Source organism: Vombatus ursinus, unplaced genomic scaffold, assembly GCF_900497805.2.
Source record: "Vombatus ursinus unplaced genomic scaffold, bare-nosed wombat genome assembly UNPS02006131.1, whole genome shotgun sequence".
Taxonomy (NCBI): domain Eukaryota; kingdom Metazoa; phylum Chordata; class Mammalia; order Diprotodontia; family Vombatidae; genus Vombatus; species Vombatus ursinus.
In genome coordinates, this window is record NW_020945909.1 from 4227 (window position 1) to 26632 (window position 22406).

The 22406-nt window shown below is 40.7% G+C and overlaps 1 protein-coding gene across 1 annotated transcript in view; it reads left to right on the forward strand.

Moving 5' to 3' along the window:
* Window positions 1-1063: 1063 nt before the first annotated feature.
* Window positions 1064-22406, forward strand: part of LOC114032949 (vomeronasal type-2 receptor 26-like) — a gene marked incomplete at its 3' end in the record, with an annotated part of 30958 nt that continues 9615 nt past the window's right edge. The window contains 6 exon segments of the mRNA XM_027848402.1: window positions 1064-1123; window positions 2490-2723; window positions 2785-3017; window positions 4685-4737; window positions 9658-9811; window positions 21087-21378. Of these exon segments, the coding sequence (XP_027704203.1) occupies window positions 1064-1123; window positions 2490-2723; window positions 2785-3017; window positions 4685-4737; window positions 9658-9811; window positions 21087-21378 (1026 nt within the window).

Genomic DNA, 22406 nt, shown 5'->3' on the forward strand with positions numbered 1-22406 from the left:
TGACTCCCATAAGGACAAGCAGGCATGAGAAAGTCTCAGCGTTTGAATCGGAGCCAGGGTGGATCTTGCATACACTGAAGAAACTTTGGGTGACCAGGGGTGGGGCTAGGGCTTTCAAAGGAAGATGCGGAGTTGGGGCCCATGGACTGATGGGAGCCAGATTCTTTCTGGGGAAAGGGGTGAGGGTCTCGGCTTGGACCCATCCCCTATCATTAGGGGATAATTAGACCAGGACACTGTGGAACTAGGATATTATTCTGTGACTTAGTTAATGCTTAGTTAATGTTAAAGTTGTCTCAGTTTGTTACAATTAATGTTAAAGAGGAATAACTTATGGCTTATCTTGTAAATGCCTTGAAAAAAGCATCTATTTTAATTAAGGATTTTTTATTTGTACATGACTAGAAGTTGGGAGTGTTTTGTTATTTGATATGCAGTGGTTTTAAATTAACTACTATGGATTGGAGTCTGTTACTAATTCCTTAATGGAATCTCATCTTCCTGATGGGGAATATAAATAGGAATGAATAGTCAACTAATGCAAGGTATAAAACTCGAAGTAATGCAGAGTGTAAGGCTAGGTTCTAATTTTTTTTAATTTGAGTTTTTTGAAACATGACAATTGGACAAAGTTTCCATTTTGATCTTGTAATGGTGAAGACATAGGGGTTGAGTTGATTTTCATTATTTGCCTTGGTTATTAGCAAGGTAATTTAAAATAGTGTTGAGATCAATCTTGTAGGAGAGTGGACACAAGGAGGATCTCTGCAGGAGGAGAGTCTGCTGGACACTGTTTGAACAGCACTTAGACAAAAAAGAAGACTTCACCAGATGATGTCCAGAGTGTCAGCTGTATGAGAAGAGACTTCTGAAGCTTTAAATGGACAATTTATGGTTCCTTTTGGGTCTCTGTATCTGCACTTAATAAGGGAACTGGCCCCTTTTTACTTTGTCAGTGAGTCAGTCAACTCTTCCCTTCCTTCTCCCATATTAAGTCCCCAAAATTCCATTGAAAAGTACCTCAGTGGCACCGGTTCTGGGAATTCAGGTAACAGGAGTTAGGATGATGATTGAGCCAGTTAATGACCATTCCTCCCCCTCTGATGAAGAATTCGAACTAATGGTAAAACGCTTTGAGGAAAGAACAAAAAGTGTGGAAATATAATTCTTATTGAGAAAAAGAGGAGGGAATTGTGAGAGTCATATTTCCATAGAGAAGGAGAATAATGCAGAGATTCAAAGAACTATTCCAGGAAGCAGTACACTGTAGGTGGGTGAGGGCTCAAGCAATAAGAAGTAAGTTGATGGCTCTAAAAAGACTCCAAATTCAAGATAAGGGTCGAGCCAGCTCAGACCAGTTAGGGTCAACCTGAGGACACCTGAAAAATGTTAGTGCGCCTGCTTAATGAACTTCATTACTATTATCTGCCACACCCCGCATAAAATGAGAGCCTCATTAACGAGTCATGGGATGTATGACCTCGGGAGGGGGAACATACTTGAGCATATCAAGGGGAAATATGTAAGGAGGGGTGTAACCCGGGAAGGAATGGACCAATCCGGGCCTGGGAGGTTTCACGCCAAATTTGAATGTATAAAAGCATGCTTGCCCTTGTGCTCAGGGCCTATCCCTCCCTAAGAGGGGTGGAGCCTGCTTCTGGCCAGAAAGGTCTAATCCTCTGGACTTTCTCTGTGATAAACTTTCTTGATACTAAATTTTAGGTGTCAAGCGTGTTTCTAACACACAACTTGTTCAGCCATTCCCCAACTGATGGGTATCCCCTAAATTTCCAATTCTTTACCACCACAAGAAGAGCAGTTATGAATATTTTTGTACATGTGGGTCTTTTCTCCATTTTTATGATCTCTTTGGGATACAGACCTAGTAGTGGTATTGCGGGATCAAGGGGTATGAACAATTTTATAGCCCTTTGGGCATAGTTTCAAACTGCTGAGGAGATAAATTTCCAAGAATACAATTGTATCACCCTCTAGAAATTATTTTTCAAATTACAGCATTTTATGCAATGGTTTCCCAAACATTCCAACAGGAGAAAAATCAGAAGCATAATAACATAAACAATGTTATAGATTTAAAACATGAAAAATTGCTAAATGACATCAATTCAGTTCATTTGTGAATTATCTTACATAAAAAATTCACTTCATTCAACTCTCAATTTGACACTCTAGACTGCATTCAGAGTAGAATTGAGTAATTCTGACCCAATTACCTTCAATTCTTATTCTTACAGTTCCTCATCACATTGCCTCAATGCTGAATTTTAAGTGTATTTACCCTTAAGGTCTGATATTTTTGCAGAGGGTCAAACATCACAATTACAAAGGGAGAACTGGATTTCTCACTGGGAGAAACTCAGTCTGATCCAATCTGGATTTACAGTTGCAAATGGTATATAGATCCTAATTTTCCTGAGAGCCATTTGCTACCAGCTCCTCAAAGTGTAGAGTCCATCACTTTCACTTAGTCTGGGGCTGCAGTTGGATCAAGGCAGTGTTTCTGCTCAGAAGGAGGAGGGGGTGAGTCTGGGAGGGAGGGAGGTGGGGGAGGCACTGGGGGGGGAGGAGCTCTCAGAGATGACCAGCCTGGTGGGTGGTGGCCCAGGTGGAGCTGGAGCACTGGGGTGGAGTTTGGAGGCTGGGAGGAGTTTGGGGGAAGAGGGGATCATTGCATTGGAGAAGGCTTTCCACGTGATGGAGGGGTGGGCTTGGGAAGGAGAGGCAGTCAGGGTCCTTGAGTTCTGGCCCTGGGTGTGATTGGAGGAAAGGGCTCAGCCATCCTGGGGGCCTCAAGGGTTGGACCGGGTGGTGTCCTTGGGACTAGTAGGATCAGAGTGGGCTGGTGGGAAACAGGAAGTCTTTGAGCTGAGACTGCTCTGCCTTCCCTGGAGCTCAGATTCTCTCCTTTTTCCTTTTGACCTGAGTTCTCTCTGCCTTCCCTGGGACCTAAGATCGCTCTGCCTTCCAGAAGCCCACTCTGTGCATGCAGATCCCAGGTAGGTCTGAGCCAGTGTTCCCACTTACATCCTGACCTTTATTTGCTGTCCTTGCCATTGGGTCTCATTCCCCAGGTCTGCCAGAAGCATGCCTCCCAGGCCTGGCTACCGGACCAGCTCCCTGCCCCTAAAACTTTTCCAGACTCCCAATCACTTCCTAAACATCCTGGCTGACCTTCCCCCCCCCACCCCCCCGCCCAAGATTTCTCATTGGGTCACACTTTCCCAAATTTCAGATTTTTCCCATAAGAATCCTGCCTTCACTCCCAGTCCCTGTAAGTATCCACAAGTCCTACCTCCTGCCTCAAGCCCCACCTTGGAGGCAGGAACCAAAGCTCTTTCCTGATCCCCCTTGTCTGAATCTGTGCCTCTTGGGCTGGTTCCCTATCAGATCCCAGCCATTTGGCTCCCTGGAGGGATTCCAAGCCTAAGCTGTACCAGAGGGTCCTAGGCATCCTCCCCAGATCCTAGCTAGACCTCAGGACACAGTCATCCTTACCTGCCCAAGCTTAATGTCCATTTGGAACACTTCTTCCAATCAAGTGTCCCTGACCTCCCTGTCATGAGCATTTAGGGTTAAAGTCGGAGGCATTTAGGGTCAGGGTTAGACTGTCCTGCCTCCCAGATCCCACCCCTGCTCCCCTGCCCCAGGCCTCCTGCTCCCCCAGCCCCACATCTTTAAGAGCTCTCAGGTCCCACACAGGCTGCTGAATCCCAGCCTGGGTTTTGTCTCCCAGTCTCAGGCTTTCCTTGGCTGCTCCATTCCAGAGCCCTCCCCTTCCTCAGCCTTCCCTAACCTCCCTCCCTGCTAGATCTAGCAGTCAGTCTATTGTTTAAATAATGTGTGTTAATTAAGGAGAGGGGATGCAGGGAGAGCAGAGGATCAGTTCCAGGGAGAGCTCTGTCTCAGGGGTCATTGAGACTCTGACTGGTCTCATCCTGTCTGGGATCCCAAGCTTCATCTTCCTCTGAGGGCTCTGTAGGAGGATGGGGGAAAAGAGGGGTGCAGAAGAGAAGTAAGAGGAGGGAAGTAGTTTTCCTTTTGAGATTGGCTTCATTTCCTACCCTGACCCTCTCTGCTGCTTCCCTCCCTCTACAGGTTGGAGTCCTTTCCCTGAGGGCAAGGCCTGGGTCTTCCTAACTCCTATGGGACCTTGCCCTCTGTAAATTCCAGTTGGGCAGCCTCCTGCCTATGAAGAGAGGAGAAAGAGCTCTTCTCTGGGATCCATCTCCCTCCCCAGCTCAGTCTGCAGAGGAACAAAACCTACCCCAAGAAGGTATTGGGTCAAATCCAGACACTAAAGCTGGAGGGAAGTTAGAAGTTTTATTACGACGCCCAACAAACAGCAAACGCCCAGAGTATGAGCACCAAGGCAGTCAGCCTAGCATTAAGATTACAGGTGGGGCAGATGGGCTTTCTGTGCAGAAGGAAAGAAGGAAAGGACTTTCCAGGTGGCTCCAGGCTGTCTCATGGTCATCAGAAAGGCATAGAATTAGAACATCCCATGATTACTTGGGACATCGGTTAGTGAGAGTGTTGGCTGCTGCTCTATTGGTGGGGCCATAAAGGGTGGGGGAAGCAGATGCCTGGGGTAGATAAGGTCCAGGGATAAGATGAAGGGACTTTACAAAATGGAGTCACTTTGGTTACTTTGCTACCTACACAGGGAGCCTGGATTGAGAGAGAATGGCTCCTGGGAGCAGCCGAGCCCCAGCCCAGGTGAGTGCAGTCTATCCACAGACTTGGCCAACATCAGCAATCCAGTCATTTCCATAGACATAGAGGATGGTCTATGAAACTGGCAGTGCCTGCTTTAGGGATCATTTCTGTACAAAAATAGGCATGAAATTGAATGCAGTGGTAACAACACTACCCTGCTCTTTTCCATGTTTTAAACTGATTCATTGGGTCCTTGATATATTGAGCACTGCTCCCCCCCATGCTGCCCTCCCCTGTTTGTTTTTAAGTTCTCCCTCATTATAGCTGTCTAACAAGGGTGACCACTTCACTCACTAGTCTCTATTACCAAGGGATTATATTTTTGCTTTCTTAATGGCTGCCTGGTATCGTACACACACACACACACACACACACTTTCCCCCCTCTTCTTTGTTTGTTGTGGCCAAGCTCTCCCATGCAGCAACTGAAGTTCCCCCCAGGAAAAGTCTTCACCCTGAATCTTGTCTGGACAGACCTGGAGCAGAGCCCTGAAGGCTCCCCCAGCTATTGTTTTTTAATGTGCTATCATCTGAACAGAAATTGTGCTCCTGGTGCTGTTCATGGTCCCCCTACCTCAGGTCACACATGACTTCTCAGATCCCTCTGAACCCCTGTCTGTTAACAGTTCTTAGGTCAACTCAATGAGCATTCAGAAAGGCCCTAGATGTTGTCAAGGTATTTAGAAACACCCTATTTCCCAGAGCTAAGACCCAGCAAACATGCTGTGCCCTGAGCTTGGCATAGCGGCAGTCCTTTGCACCCTGTATGATCTTATCCTCCAGCAACATGTATTGCTTGGACCAGCACCAGGTGTTTACTGAGGGATTTATGATTTTCATATTAATAAATAACTGTTTAGATTTGTTGGCGCTCCCCCTATTTCTCAGGGACCTGGGAGCCAATGTTCTGCAGCCTAAAGCCATCCATCATATCTATTGACATGCCCACAATCCCTATTTCTTGTAACTGCCAAGTACAATTCTGACCCAATTACCTTCAATTCTCAGGAAGGAACAGTTTGTCTAAGTCTGTATTTGTTGATCCATCTAAATGACTGACAATCTTGGCCACTAAATGGTACCTCTTATAAATTCCAAAGAGTTAAACTACCAATTCTCGCACTAAACTCTCCTTCCCAATAAACAGGGATTTCTACTGACCTTTTGATCAAACCTTTGGGAAGAAAATGAATTAAAACAAACAAGCAGGAAAGAGGGGGAATTTTTCTATCAAAAATTTCAAAGCTGTGAGCTCTTCCATTATATTGTGAACTCCTTGAGGGCAGGGCTGACTTTTGGTTCTTTTTGTATCACCACTGCTTAGCACAATGCCTGGGACATGGTGGTCGTTGTTGAGTTATGTCTAACTCTTTGTGGCCCTATGGACCGTATGGTATATGAGGTTTTCTTGGAAAGGATACTGGAGTAGTTTGCAATTTCCTTCTCAATGGATTAAGGCAAAAAGTGGTTATGTGACTTGCCCTGGGTCACATAGTAAGTGAGGCTGGATTTGAACTCAAGTCTTCCTGATTCTAGACCCAGCATTCTATCCACTGAGGCATTCAGATGCCCCAATATGTGTGGTAGCTGCTTAATAAATAGTTATTGACTATATTTTTTATTAGGGAGCAGTGAGGTGGTGTATTAGATAGGGCAATAGGCCTCAAGTAAGGAAGACATGAGTTCAGATTAGGTCTCAGTCACTTAGGAGCAGTGTGAGCCTGGCCAAGTAATTTAGCCCTGTTTGCTTCAGTTTTCTCTCTGTAAAATGAGCTGAACAAGAAACGGCAAATCACTCCACTTTTCTGTGCAAAGGAAACCCCAGATGGGGACTCACAAAGAGCCTGACACTACTGAACAAGAATATCTTTTAATTCCCAATTCTGGCCAAGTTAGGAAGGCAAATAGACAGATAAGAGGATTTTTTTTTTAACATAATGCAATATCCTAGAAGGTTTTAAGGGTTACAGTTACCTAGGATTGTGAAATTTTCACAGAAATAGCATACTCTCTTCCCTGGAGAGAGACAGAAAATACTTAGTTGTTAAATAAAAGTGAAACAAGTATAAAAATTCTATCTTCCAAACAGGAAGCTGAGTCTGAAGCCTGAAGCTTATTATCCACCTAGGTGTGTTTGTTGTGAATGATTTAGAACTTAATTGCCTAGTTGAATTAGAAGCAAAGTCATCCCAAGGAATTGGAATAGACTATGAATTTGTAAGCTCTTCAGAAATAGAATTGGTAAAGTTTTACTTTACAGATGACAAAATGTCTATACACTTTGGAAATTTCAATCTTGATCAAAGAAAGAATATAGAACTAGCCATCTTAATTCAATTGGAAAAATAATGCTCTGATTGTTGTCATTTATACATATATATCTACATATATCTACATATACATATACATATATATCTAGAATAGACCAAAATGAAAGCCTAAGATTTAGGAGAATATTATAGAAAGGTTTGAGGAAGCTTTCAATTTCATTCAGATGACAGGACAATAGGAAGACTTCCAAGTCTGAAAATTTGTGGTTAGCTTGTAGAAATTCTCTTTCATCCTCAGAAAGTTAACGCTAAAAAAAATAAAAGTAGAAAGAGTAAAAGTCTTCTTTTTCATTACTTTATACTGGTCTCTCAATGGAATGCAAAAATTGGTAGATAAAATGACTTTTCTACATAAGATAAATTAAGAAATGCATTCTACTGGATTTATATCATTGGATTAGTAAAATGTTTTGTTTTGGGTCTAAGTTTTAAATCTATGGTGCTGTTTTATGTTGGTGTTATACTTATTTCTCCCATTGTAAGTTTGAGAAACCATTCTATAAGAAATGCTACTATTTTATAGATGTGAAATTTTACTCTTTGGAGACCTTTGCAGAGTGTCCTTCTGGTCAAAGGTTGTCTTTCATATTCAAAAGGCTATGTTGTGGTTACTCAAAGCTAAGTGGTTGCCTTCTGAAGTCTCTTTGCCTATGAGATTTTGCTAAACTTAGAGCTTTTTGACCATGGTAAGATTTACTCTGCGGGAAAAAGGGGAAACTTCTTGGAAAGGGTGTGTAAATCAGATTCATTTGTGAATTCTACCTGAGACTAGAGACAATTTATCTTGCTGAGGACTTGGTTTTTACAGAATCTCTCAGAGTTAGGACACATGATCTAGTCAAAGTTAGACTAAGACAAGAATTCCTTCTATACTCTTCCCAATACTGCTCGTCCAGCATCTGCAGGGACAGCTCCAAAGAGCAAGAACCCACTACTACCTGAAGCAGACCACACCCATTTTGAATAATTATGATGGTTACTAAGGGTTCCTTCCCTTCCATCAAATTTCCATTGGCTTCTGTCCACCTTCTATCCATTTGTCCTAGTACAACTGTTTGTTTTCAAGAAAACTAAACTGAATCCCTCTCCAGTGATTGCCCTTCAAATACTTGTATTGAGTGGCCATGTCCACCCAACTCCTCTCCAGGCTCAGCATGTCTATGTCGGGCAGTTGATTATCATGAGAAAACAACTCAGAGTCCTTGGGCATCACAGCTGTCATCTGGACAATTTAGCTTATCACTATCCTTCCTATATTGTGGCTCCTGGAAATCACAGAATCACATAATTTTAGAGTTAAAAGGTAACTCAGCACTCACTGGGTCCAACCCAATAATCATTCAATCTGCCAGGCACTGGGATAGCCACTGGAGATACAAGGGCAAAAATGAAACAGTCTACAAGTACAAGCTTACTACGTGCCAATATAGTACTTACACTGTGCCAGCCAAGCCCAAGGCATGTAAAGAAAAGCCCAACCACAATGCTTTCCTTTAAGGAGATCACATTCTAATAAAGGACACGTGAACAACGAGGTCAATGTCAAGTCTATACAGAGTAGATAATTAGATTGAAGGGACTTTAAGAGAGGAAGACCCTACCAGTGGGAAAGTTGGGACTGGGGACTAGGAAAAACTGCCTAGAGTAGGTCAATCAATTGTCTATTAATGCCACACAGTGGCGTAAGTGCTGGGGATAAAAAGACCCAAATGAAAGACTATTACCTCAATGATCTTCTATGCTATAAGAGAAAGGGACATTGATCCAAAGAATTATCAGCATGGCCAAAGCCAACCAAGCACCACTCAGGTCAGTATGTTGCAAACGCAGCAGGTTGGGAGAGCTTGGGCCTAGTGTGAGCAGCATATTCATGTACAGGCCTTGTAGAAGGGTTTTTACAGTTCCTGAGGTTGGAAAACAAGTGCTGCCCAACTCATAGAATGTTAGGGCCTGATGCAAGAGGCTGGCAGCCCCACTGACATCAGCTTACTCTCCCCTCTTCAGAGTGAATTGGGGCTGATCACCTCTGATCCAACTCATGCCCTTCTCTGAGTCCTGGGAGTTTTGCTATGTCAGCTGCACTCAAGTTTCTAAAGGTTAGCCAATGTCCTTGTGGCAACAGGCTGCCTGATTACCATGAGGATTTACTGAGAAGTAGGAAGATGATGTCTAAACATATTTTTCTTTTGGGTTTCCCTTGGAGGCTGAGATGCAGGTGCAGAACCCCAGGCAGTCAAGCTCCCTAGAGCTCCTTCTTGATACATGCACCTTCACCAACTAGGGACCATAGCCCTTCCCATCTTTACTAGGATTATAAATGGCACCTGGTTCCTGCAGCTCAGCTCCTGGACAGGAGCTGGACATCTGCTGTGTTTGCTCCTGTGCCAGAAACAGACCAGTGTCTGGGAATCTGTCCAGGGAAGGCATCCATCAGACAAAAAAAGACTTTCCCATTAAAATGTGACTCAGGTAGTGGCTGTAGACACCCTGTCTGCTCACAGGCTCAAAGTTGGGTACACTGCTCAGGACACAGGCTCCAATGTCCCTTCTGATATCCCTCTTTTTCCTCCTCAACATACCTTCTTCTTTAGCTTGGGAAGAAAAGTACCCCTGCTTTGACCAAATCCGCCCATGAGTTCACAGAGATGGAGACCTGGTCGTTAGTGGATTTTTCCCCCTATTCTTGATGGCAGTGAAGAATTTTACAGGAGCTGAGCATCCACACAAGGCCTGTAATCCACACCAGTAAGTGAAGAGGTGCCTGGGCTTTCATCTTAGGAAATAGCTGAGCAAGCCTGGGTATTCAGTCCCCAGCTCCTAGGGACTTTCCCTGTCCTCTTGTCTGTGACTCTCCTTGCATCTCTCTCATCTTTTTATCTACCCTTAAAATCTGTAGACAATGTTGGCCTAGACTTGAGAGCCTTTCTGTGGGTCAGGGAGCCTGCTCATTATAACACATATTTTACGGAAGAGGAAACTGAACCTACAAGGGAGTCTGGCCAGAGAGGCCTTTCTGATAGTGAGACCAGTGCCCTTTCCAGGATACCATGCTGCTCAAAAGATACTGAATAAATGCAGGCTGTAACAACAGGTGAGGGTGAGCAATAGTGGAGATATGTGACTTCTTTCCCTTAAGAAAATGAAATGAATGAGGCTTCTCTCCCAAGTCATTAGAGAATGCAGTTTGCAGAATTCTGCACTAATCAGGGTGGATTGATTGTCCCGTCAGATTCTTCTTTGTCATCAATGATACTTATAAGATGGGCTGGGTCCATGTGTGCTATATAGACACAACTAGGGTTATTGGGCATTGCAACTAGTTTTCTTGTCATTTATATTCCCCAAATAGTTTTCTACCCAAGATTCTTCCCTGGGTCACAGCAAATAGGAGCATCAGGGATGGATGGTCCAAGTCTATTCTAAGGAGTTCACTTTGGGAAGCATGCTGACTCAAAAATCAGAGGACCCAGACTCAAAATGTGTCTCTGATCCTCATTACTTGGGTGATTTTGACCAAGTACTTCACCTTCCTAGACATTAGCTTCCTCATCGGAGAGGAAGAGGCATAGTGAACGGATAGAATGCTAGACTTGGAGTCAGGAAGACCTGAGTTCAAATTCTGCTTTGGATACTTAGGGCTTATGTTATCCTAATCATAGCACTATCTCTTTCTCAGCCTCAGTTTCCTCATCTATAAAATGGAGATAATAATAGTGCCTAACTCCTAGATTGTTGTGAAGATGAAATGAGAAATTATGTACAAAATGCTGAAAAGGTCACATACATTACAACTATTAAGATTAAATGAAGGAATTAGAGGAGATGATCTCTTAGGTACTTTCTAGCTTTGGCTTCATGAACTTGTTTCTGAAATCTGTCTTCTAACTTTTCAAAGATTTGATGAACTTTGTGTTTTCTCCTTCTGTGAACTTGCAACTTGCCACAGAATTGCCTCACTTACCTTCTGCTCTGCTAGTTGTCAGCGCCTGATTTTTTCATTGAATCTTGTCCTCCTTTGCACTGATGGTCTGGGCATGGTTTGAAGCTTTGTGTTGAAGGAGAACAGGGCTTTTCTGGTCTGTACTTGATGGGAAAATGCATAAGGATACAGCAGGTTTCAACCTTCTGTGCAGATACCTTTACAGATCAATCACAATGCGCTCTCAGAAAGAGGAGTCTGAGTTAAGAAAGTCATGAATACCTCTTTGGGGCCACTTCCCCAGGCCAGTGTTACTGTGAGGTCACTGTAGACTAATGATACTGGGACATGGCTTTGGGTTCTGGTTGTGTGTGTGTGTGTGTGTGTGTTTTTAGAGAATCAGGCTTCATTGGAAAATGACAAATCATTGTTCTGGCATGTGATTTCAATGAAATAAGGAACTCATGGTGGAAAAATCTTCTACTGATGCCAAGCAGCCACTCATTTATATTTAGTGAGTTACCTGTGGCTCTGGAAAGTTATATTTCGGTCAACAAAATTCAGAAATGCATGTATTTTTTCTGAAATATTTATTTATTTATTTATTCATAGTTTTCAACATTCACCTTTACAAGATTTTGAGTTTTAAATTTTCTCCCACTCTTTCCCCTGCCCCTCCCCAAGATGGCATGCAATCTGATATAGGCCATAATGTACAATTATATTAAACATATTTCCACATCATTTATGTCAAGAAATATTAGAACCAAAAGGAAAAACCACAAGAAAGAAAAAAAATGTTGGGAGGGGGTCACTTCCATTATATTGTGAACTCCTTTAGGGCAGGGTTGACTTTTGGTTCTTTTTGTATTGCTACTGCTTAGCACAGTGCCTGGTACGTGGTGGTTGTTCTTCTTCTGGTTGTTGTTGAGTTACGTCCACTTCTTTGTGGCCCTGTAGACCATATGGTATATGAGGTTTTCTTGACAAGGATCCTGGAGTAGTTTGCTATTTCCTTCTCAATGGATTAAGGTGAAAAGTGGTCACATGACTTGCCCTGGGTCACAAATAAGTGAGGCTGAATTTGTACTCAGGTCTTCCTGACTCCAGACCCAGCCCTTTATCCACTGAGGCATCCAGATACCCCAATGTACATGGTAGTTGCTTAGTAAATAGTTATTGACCATGTTTTTATTAGGGAACAGCTAGTTGGTATATTAGATAAAGTGACAGTTTCCAAATCTTTAAACACCATCATAATATTAGCTGCTGTCATTTTAATGAACTTCAAGCTTAGTAAGTTAAGAGCATGATGAGGCAGACAAAATGGTTTACTGAGTGTGACCCCAATCCACGTTAAGAGCAAGACACAATATAGGTAGAAGGCTTCCAAGATTTGAATGAAATACTTCCATCCATAGATCAGTGCAGTGAAGATAACCAAACCTGTCACCGAATGAATAATTAGCCTCAAAGAAGCTTTCAGGATCATTCAGCCAATTTAAGGAAACAAATCAATTCAATCAGTGATTTAATCTTCATTGATGCCTTCAATCTCAGGCCTTCTCACTGTGATTATTTCCATTTTATCCTGCATATGTCTGATACATTCATGATTGTTTGCATGTTGTCTCCACAATTTCATGTGATAGAGACTGTATACTAATTCTCTTCCTCCTCTTCAGTGAGAATGTACTAATCTTTTGTATCCTTTCTGTAACAGTAATATTGTTCAGATTGAAGAAGGGGAAAATGGATGAACTAAATCTGTGATTTCATTATTATAGGAAATCCTAGTGAAGAAATTCTCTCAGCCTATAGAGCTTGTCCTGCGATGAGCAGACTTGGAGTTGCCTGGAACAATGAGAAATTAAATGACTTGCCTGGAGTCTCAGAGCCAGTCTATGTCAGGGGCAGAAAGTGACCTCATCCTTTTCTGATACCTGTGCCAGCTCTCTGTCCTCTCCCCCATGACTGCCTCAATTGTTGCTGTTATTTCGCCCTTCGGGGTAATGGTAGTTGCCAAATATTCATCTTATTTACAAATATAATTGGTTCATTTTTATTTTGAAATAATAATGGTAATAATAATTTGTTCCTTTGTATTTCCAGCAAATGCTGGGAAGACAAAGAGATAAACAGATGGGGATGGATTGGCTTGGGTTGAATGAATGAATGATGACTTAAATGGGATTAAAGTGGCTGGAAACATAAAGTGGCATTTAGTTTTTATACAGATCTTCAAATCAATCCACTTTTAATATATCTTCTCTTGACAAATGGTGAAATCTTGACTAAGCAAAGACTGGGGGGGCAAATTGTCTCACTTTTGGTAGAAATGCATCGCAATTAGATAATGCCCCAAAGCTCATGATATATCTAGCCACAGGATTCTTTTAAAAAACTAATTAACTAATTTTTAGTTTTCAACATTCACTTACATAAGATTTTGACTTCTAAATTTTCGCTCCCTCCCTAACCTCCCCACTCCCCAAGATGATATGCAATTTGATATAGGCTCTACATGTACATTCATATTAAATATATTTTCACATTAGTCATGTTGCAAAGAAGAATTAAAACCAATGGGAGAAACCACAAGAAAGAAGAAAAAGAGAGAGAGAGAGAGCACAAATAATATGCATGGATCTGCATTCAGACTCCATAGTTCTTTTTCTGGATGTGGACAGCATTTTTCATCATGAGTCTTTTAGAGATGTCTTAGATCCTTACATTGCTGAGAAGAGCTAAGTCTACCAAAGTTAGTCATCTAACAATGTGGCTGTTACTCTGTACAATGTTCTCCTGGTTCTGCTTACCGTACTCAGCATCAGTTCATGTAAGTCTTCCCAGGTTTTTCTGAAGTCTGCCTGTTCATCCTTTCTTACAACACAATAGTATTCCATTACGTTCATATACCACAACTTGCCCAGTCATTCCCCAATTGATGGGCATCCCCTCAATTTCTAATTCTTAGCCACCACACAAAGAACTGTTATAAATATTTTTGTATATGTGGGTCCTTTTCCCATTTGTATGATCTCTTTGGGATACAGCCCTAGAAGTGCTATTGCTGGGTCAAAGGATATGCACATTTTTATAGCCCTTTGGGCATAGCTCCAAATTGCCCTCCACAATGGTTGAATCAGTTCACAACTCCAACAGCAATGCATCAGTGTTCCAGTTTCCCCACATCTTCTCCCACATTTATCCTTTTCCTGTTTTGTCATGTTAGCTACCCTGATAGGTGAGATGTGATACTTCAGAGCTGTTTTAATTTGCATTTCTCTAATCAATAGTGATTTAGAGCATTTTTTCATGTGACTATAGATAGCTTTAATTTCTTCATCTGAAAAATCCCTGTTCATTTTCTTTGACCATTTATCAATTGGGGAATGACTTGCATTCTTATAAATTTAACTCACTTCTCCATATATTTTAGAAATGTGGCCTTTCTCAGAGACACTGGTTGTAATAATTGTTTCCCAGCTTTTTGCCTCTCTTCTAATCTTGATTACATTGGCTTTGTTTGTACAAAAACTTTTCAATTTATTGTAATCAAAACTATCCCTTTTGCATGTTATAATGTTCTCTTTATCTTGTTCAATCATAAATTCTTCCATTCTCCATAAAAGCCCTAGATTCCTGATATAAATCCCACCTTGTCATAGTGTATTATCTTCATTGTTATTTGCTGTAATCTCTTTGCTAATATTTTATTCAAATTTTTGGATCTATATTCATTAGGGTGTTGGTCTACTATTTTCTTTCTCTGTCTTGGCCCTTCCTGATTTATGTATCAGCACCATATATTTATCAAGAAAAGAATTTGGTAGGACTTCTTTTTCACCTATTTTCCCATATAGTTTATATAGTATTGGAATTAATTGTTCTTTAAATGTTTGGTAGAATTCATTCGTAAATTCATCTGGCTGTGGCGATTTTTTTCTTAGGGAGTTCATTGATGGCTTGTTCATTTTCTTTTCCTGAAATGAAGTTATTTAAGTATTTTATTTCCTCTTCTGCTAATCTGGGCAATTTGTATTTTATAAGTATTCTTCCGTTTCACTAAGATTGTCAGATTTATTGGCATGTAGTTTGGCAAAATAGCGCCTAATTATTGTTTTAATTTCCTGTTCATTGGCGGTGAATTCATACTTTTCATTTTTGACACAGGAAATCTGGTTTTCTTCTTTCTTTTTTTTTAATCAACCAAAGGTTTATTTATTTATTTTTTTCCATAAAACCAACTCTTTTATTTATTAGCTCAATAGTTTTCTTAATTTCTCTTTTGGTTTTCAATATTTCTAATTTGGCATTTAATTGAGGGTTTTTAATTTGTCCTTTTTCTAGTTTTTTTTAGTTGTATGCCCAATTCATTGATCTCCTCTTTCTCAATTTTATTCATGTAAGCATTGAGAGATATAAAATTTCCCCTAAGAACTGCTTTTACTGCATCCCATAAGTTTTGCTATGTTGTCTCATTATTGTCATTCTCTGGGATGAAGTTGTTGATTGTTTCTATGATTTGTTGTTTGACCCACTCATTCTTTAGGATTAGATTATTTATTTTCCAATTAATTTTTACACTATCTTTCCATGGCTCTTTATTACAAGTAATTTTATTGCATCATTAAATGCATGTATGTATTTAATATTTCTGCCTTCCTGCATGGGATTGTTAGGTTTTTGTGCCTTAATACATTTTATGGTTAAATATGTTATAGTTATGAAAGAGGGAGGTTGAGGTCTCTCACTAGTATACTTTTGCTGTCTATTTCTTCCTGTAACTCCCTGAACTTCTCCACTAGGAAATGTGGATGCAATACCACTTGGTACATATATTTTTAGTGTTGATATTACTTCATTGTCTATGGTACCTTTTAGCAAGATATAGTTTCCTTCCTTATGAGATCTACTCTTGCTTTTTCTTTGTCTGAGATCAGGATTGCCACCCCTCCTTTTTTAACTTCAGATGAAGCATAATATATTCTGCTCCTGGACTCCAGAAGTGTTGAGGAAGTAGAATCAATTTGTCAACTCATTCAATGGGTGAGTAAGAGTGAAGATCAAGAGTAGTATATGACTCTTGGATCACAAACCTGAGTGACTAGAAGAATGGTGGTATCTGAATTCAATAGAACCATTAACATTAGATATATAACAAAGGTTAAGGCTTGGTCAGTTCTTGTATGGCCTCAATGGGCAGGAGGTGGTTCACTTTAAGTATTTCATTGACTTGGTTGTTGTTCAGTCACTTTGAGTTATGTCTGACTCTTCATGGCCCCATTTAGAATTTTCTTGGTAAAGATACTGGGTGATTTGCCATTTTCTTCTCCAGTTCATTTCACAGATGAGACAACTGAGGTAAACAAGGTTAAGTGAATATCCCAGGGTCACACAGCTTGTAAGCATCAAAGGCCAGATTTGGATTCAGGAAGATGAGTCTTCCTGGCTCCAGGCCTAGCACTCTATCCTCTGTATCACCTACTTGCATTCCTTAATTTGGGACCTTGATCATTCTGAGAATCCTGAGTTTTAAGGTAATTCAAATGTGTGTCTGGTTATTTCCTTACTAGTTACTAAAATTATAGCCTCTCTCCTTAATTAATAAGCTGTTATGAGTCCTTACTCCAATTTACTAAATATTATTTATTTAATTTATGTAATAAACAAGTGAAATAATTTCTCCAAAGCAGTTCAACTCTATTCCTCCCTCCCTCATTTTATCACTTTATCTTCATATGTGTATATATGTATATGTATACATGTACATATATTACATTATGCATATGTATGTATAATTTCAAAATCTCCTGTCTCCTTTATCACATCACTGCAGTCGCTGTCTTCTCTGCTTTGGGAACACACAACCACCAGTCAATGTTGTGAAGATAGTAGCCAAAGTTTTTCAAAAATTCTCTATAAAATGTTTCCTCACAGGATATAATCAGAAGTTTTTCAGGATAAAGGTTCTCTCCATCTCCTTCCCCTCTGTACCTCACCCAGTCTCTCTTCCACTATAGCAAGTAACATTCTCTCCAGCCATACACTTAAACTGACAGTCTCTCAATAGTCTATTGTTTTTTAAAGATACAGTAACAGCATCAATAGCCTCTGTGAGAGTTCCTAGTTAAGCTGGTGTTGCACATGGTAATGTCTCAAAGGCAGGACTCAAATCCAGGTCTTCCTAACTCCAAACGCTGCCTTTCTGAATCTAGGTATTCCTGAAAAAGGCCAAGCAGAATCTCATTAGAAGGAAATAATCAGTACTTCCCAGTTTGTCTCCCTGTTCCTGCAAGATGGTTTGTGTTTTTCTGTCATTTTCTTTACCTTCTCCATATTTATCTCTTCATTCATTGAACTGATTCAAATTCTAAAATTGAGTGCATTTATTTCCAATTGCCTCTATGCAAAGTTTCCTTAACTAACAATGTTTTATGATAAATTTAATAGTAAATAGCAGTACAGCAATTAGAAGTATTTAATTAATGCTTATATTTAAATAATCACATTTCAGTGCTTCCCCAAAATGTCAAAAGAAATTTCAGTCAGTTGCCATAAGTCCCTATCAAGATTCATTCCTTATTTATCCATTTCTTTTCTATTACATTATGATTGTACTTTGTGTATACTTTATTGCTCCCATTCAGCTTTTTATGTGTTTTATAATGTTTTCTTGGCTATTTTCATGCTTTTTTATAATTGTCCATCTTCATTTTCTTTTAATATTCTTATATATGCAATATATTTATATACACAAACATGAATACATAGATATATATCTAAACATAAGTGTGTATTTATGTATATATGTGTGAATGCATGTGGGAGTATATTACACAAATTTAATAGCATAGGAAGCTTCCAGTGACAAAATTCAGTCTACCAGTATAGCTAAACAACTATTCTGTTCCTCACAGTTTTGGAGAATTGCCCGGATACACTAACCATGTTAACTGACATACTCAGAATCAATCAGACATTATGTATCACAAGCAGAACTGAACCCAGCCTATCTTGATTTGAAAGCCAGCTTTCTATGCACCATACTAGAGGGGTTAAACTCATAGCTCAAAAGCCCCATTTGGCCCAGACTCCTGATTGCCACACAAACCAGATGAAATGTATTTGGGAAATCTTTCAGGAGACAAATGAAACAATATGTGGATGAGATATGATTTTCCAAGATAATATGCAACTTGCAGGGATCCTTATTTATGGTTTAGTGGCTTTCATTTCTATTCAAGTTTGATACCACTCTACAACACCATGGTAACTCTGTCCTATCAAAGTATCTCTAATTTATGTAAGTATTACATATTTCTGGGCATTTATATGGCTTCTAGGGATTTTTATTTTCAAGTATAAATTATTTTGCTATAAACGAAGCAATCCTTTTATTTCTTTTTTAAAATAAAACTCTCTGAGTATATTCCAAACAATGAGATTTTTGGTCAAAGAATATAGTCAATTTTGTTAATTTGGCATATACTAATAGCATTATTTTCTAATAAGATTCTACTAGTTTGAAAGTCACATTTTCTATTCAGCTCTGGTCTTTTCGTCAAGAATGCTTAGAAGTCCTCTATTTCATTCAATATCCATTCCTCCTCCCCCTGAAGCATTATACTCAGTTTTGCTGGGTAGGTGATTCTTGGTTTTAATCCTAGCTCCTTTGACCTCTGTAATATCATATTCCAAGCCCTCTGAAACCTTAATGTAGAAGCTGCTAAATCTTGTGTTTTCCTGATTGTATTTCCACAATACTTGAATTATTTCTTTGTGGCTGCTTGCAATATTTTCTCCTTTACCAGAGAACTCTGGAATTTGGCTATAATAATCCTAGGAGTTTTCCTTTGGGAATCTCTTTCAGGAGATAATCAGTGTATTCCTTCAATTCCTATTTTACCCTCTGGTTCTAGAATATCAGAGCAGTTTTCCTTGATAATTTCTTGAAAGATGATGTCTAGGCTCTTTTTTTGATCATGACTTTCAGGTAGTTCAATAATTGTTAAATTATCTCTCCTGTATCTAATCTCCAGGTCAGTTGTTTTTCCAATAAGATATTTCACATTATCTTCTATTTTTTTTTGGTGAGGCAATTGGGGTTAAGTGGCTTGCCCAGAGTCACACAAGTAGTGAGTGTTATGTGTTTGAGGTCGGGTTTGAACTCAGGTCCTCCTGACTCCAAGGCCAGTGCTCTATCCACTGTGCCACCTAGCTGCCCCTAGGGAACTCTTGAAGAGTAGAAGTCATAGGGAGTTCATGAGTTGTGTTAGTGGAGGAGGTGCCCACAATGATTAAACCTCAATGTCTTCATCCAGATATCTCCTGAACTTTGTCAATTCCTTTTCTCTACCCTTTCACAGAAGTCTGTCCAGGTGCTTCTTCTCTGATATAAGAAAAGCCAAAGAGAATGGCAAGGCAAAATCATTACTTGTGATGTCTAATAAGTTGGCTATTCTTCCTACCTCAGTGTTCAGTCTTCTTTAATGCTTTCCCCAGTTCCAGATGTGGGATGCATGAGAGAACCAAGAAAAAGACTTTGTACAAGGAGGTCCTTTTTAGCAAGTGGATGCTCCTTTGAAGGTGCAAGGATTCAGGGTCAGCTCTGGGGAAGTGCCTCAACCAGGTGGATCATAGGGTGGCAGGCTCCAATGATTGCATCAATGATATGTGTTTAGTTACAGACATGCCATAGTGTTCTGAAGTTTCTGAAAAGAGAAGCTTTCTGGATTTGAGTTCTTAGAGCTACAACTTTTCCTCAGATTACAGTGAACCTATTAGGGTTTTGTGTGATAAAGGCTGGAAAGATTTGGAACTTGTGGTGCTTGAGGCACTGGCCATGGGTGCTGGTGTGAAAGCCTGGGAAATTCCTGGGCTTGCAATATGGACCAGACTGAGTGTTGGTGATAAAAGTGTGTCTATATTGAGAAGTCAATGTACAGAACAAGAAGGATAGGATGAATTGCCTGTCGTTAGCTTTCTCCAAGACACTATAAAGCCTGGCATGCATTTGGTTTAGAGAATTGTGGATTGGACTGCCTTCTACAGAAAATTTTGCTATCTCTTTAGTGGTTCATGAAACATAGAAATGAGAGGATGAAGTTAGTGCCTTCTCAAACTGATGTCATCTAATGAGAATACTCTTTTAATTGGTCTTCACCTCCTTCTAAACTCAGTTCCTCTTAGAGTTTCCCTTAAAGGATAAAATTGTGAGAGACTTTGTGGAATGAACCAGGTTGTCATGAGCTAAAAAGACATACATTTGCAATGGCTCAGCATTCCCCAGGAAGATTTTGTTAAGGAATAAAAGTGACCTCTTGAGAGAAGATACTGAGCCAAAGGGTTTATCTCCCTTCCCTGAACTGCTAGTATGTATAGTACTAGGAATGTGGAATTTATCACCATCTCCTTGAGAATGAGGTTATTGATGTGTATATCTCCTAGATGAGATTGTGAGAATGAGGCCAAGAACCACTCTTCTTGTACAGTGCATTTCACATAGTAACAGATCAGTACATGCTTGTTGAATGAAATGATTGAGTGACCCAGCTCAGGAAGTCAGTCAACAATCATTTATTAAATGCTAACTGCATACCAGACACTCTGCTAAGTATTGGGGATACAAAAAAGGTAAAATATGTGGTCCATACACTTAAGCAGCTTATATTCTAATGGAGGAGACAACATTCAAAGAACTATGTAAATCCAAATCACACACATTGTAATGGGAGAGAATCTCATAGGAAAGACACTAACCAAGAGGGGACTTGAAAGGCCTCACAGAGAAGGAGAGATTTGAGTGGAATCAGGAAGGAAAGCAAAGACTCCAAGAGGTGGAGTTGAGCAGGGAGAGCATTCCAAGGAATCATCCAGGTAAGGAATTCTGGAGAATTTGCCCCTCCATCACTCCAACTTTCAGATAGGTCAACAGTAAAAGGGTAAAGGTCATGTGAAAATGATGTGTTGTATTCCACTGACCAAGCTGCCTGTGACCTGTGGTCTGAATTTAGCATGGCTGAACTTGTCTCCTTTGAACCTATGGAGTCCCAATGACTTATTAGTAGCTTCTGATCTTCTCCCTACTCCCTGCAGGTGATTACACAAAAATTACCAGCAGGTCCTGGCTTTGATGTTTGCTGTGGAGGAGATCAACAGAGACCCCCGGCTGCTTCCTAACACTACCCTGGGATTTCACATCTACAACACCTACCAAAGTGATGCCAGGACCTTGGAGAGCTCCCTGAGGTGGCTTTCAGGACAGGACCCCAGGACCCCAAATTATCGTTGTCAGAGGCAGGACAAATCAATGGCTGTTATTGGAGGAGCCACATCCGCTCTTTCTGTCCAGATGGGGACCCTTCTGGAGCTCTACAGGATGCCACAGGTAGGGAGTTTTGAACCTGCCGTCTCTTTCCCCTTTCTTTGAGGTGATGTAACTTTCCCAGCATTATACAAGATGGAAGGTAGAAAGGATAGAAGTTTTATTAAGTGCCTTATATGTGCCACACACTGTGCTAAGGGCATAACAAATATGATCTGATAGAACCACCCTGGGAGGTAGGTGCTATTATTATTCTCTGTTTTACAGTTGAAAAAATTGGAGCAGAGTGTTGGTGGGGCAGAGCCAAGGTGGCAGAGTGAAAGCAGTGACTTGCTTGAGCCCTCGTCCAACTCCTTGAAACATCTGTAAAAATGGCTCTAAACAAATTCTAGAGCAGCAGAACTCACAAAAAGACAGAGTGAAACAAATTTCCAGCCCAAGACAACCTGGATGGTTGATTGGAAATGTCTGTTGCAACAGGCTGGGAAAGGAACACAGTTCAGCATGGGGCCCACAGGCAAAAGCCAGGCCTCAGTGAATCTGGAGCAGGTCTCAGGGGACTGAATCACAGGCACCTGTGGTGGTTTCCAGACTTCTCAATCTACAAACACCAAATACAACTTAGAAGGTCAGTAGGAAAGGTCTGTCAGACCTCAGTGAGAGAGGAGCTCGGTCTGAGCCCCAGTCCTGGCACAGCCTAGGGTCTTTGCTGGCACTGATGCAGGATTCCCTTGCTTTTCCCGTGCTTGTTTCTGGGTCTTAGTGCTGGGTGGTGGAGCTTGTGGTGGTGGTAGAGAGGGAACCCTCCTCACAGTTCCAAGACAGAAAAGAGTGCATGTGGTCACTCATAGACCAGAGCACAGGTCAGGAAAGGAGTAAACACCTCGCCCTTGATCGTACCACCTTGGAAGAGCTGAAAATTTACAGGTCCCTAGATGTATCTCTGAAAACAGTTGCACAAAACCCCTGAAGCTTGGAACAGTACATTCTCCCCACTGGAAGCAGACTCCTACCTTAATAGAGTTTAAAAGTCAAATAATTGGCTGGGATTATGAGCAAGCAGTGCAAAAAAGCCAGACCATAGAATCTTA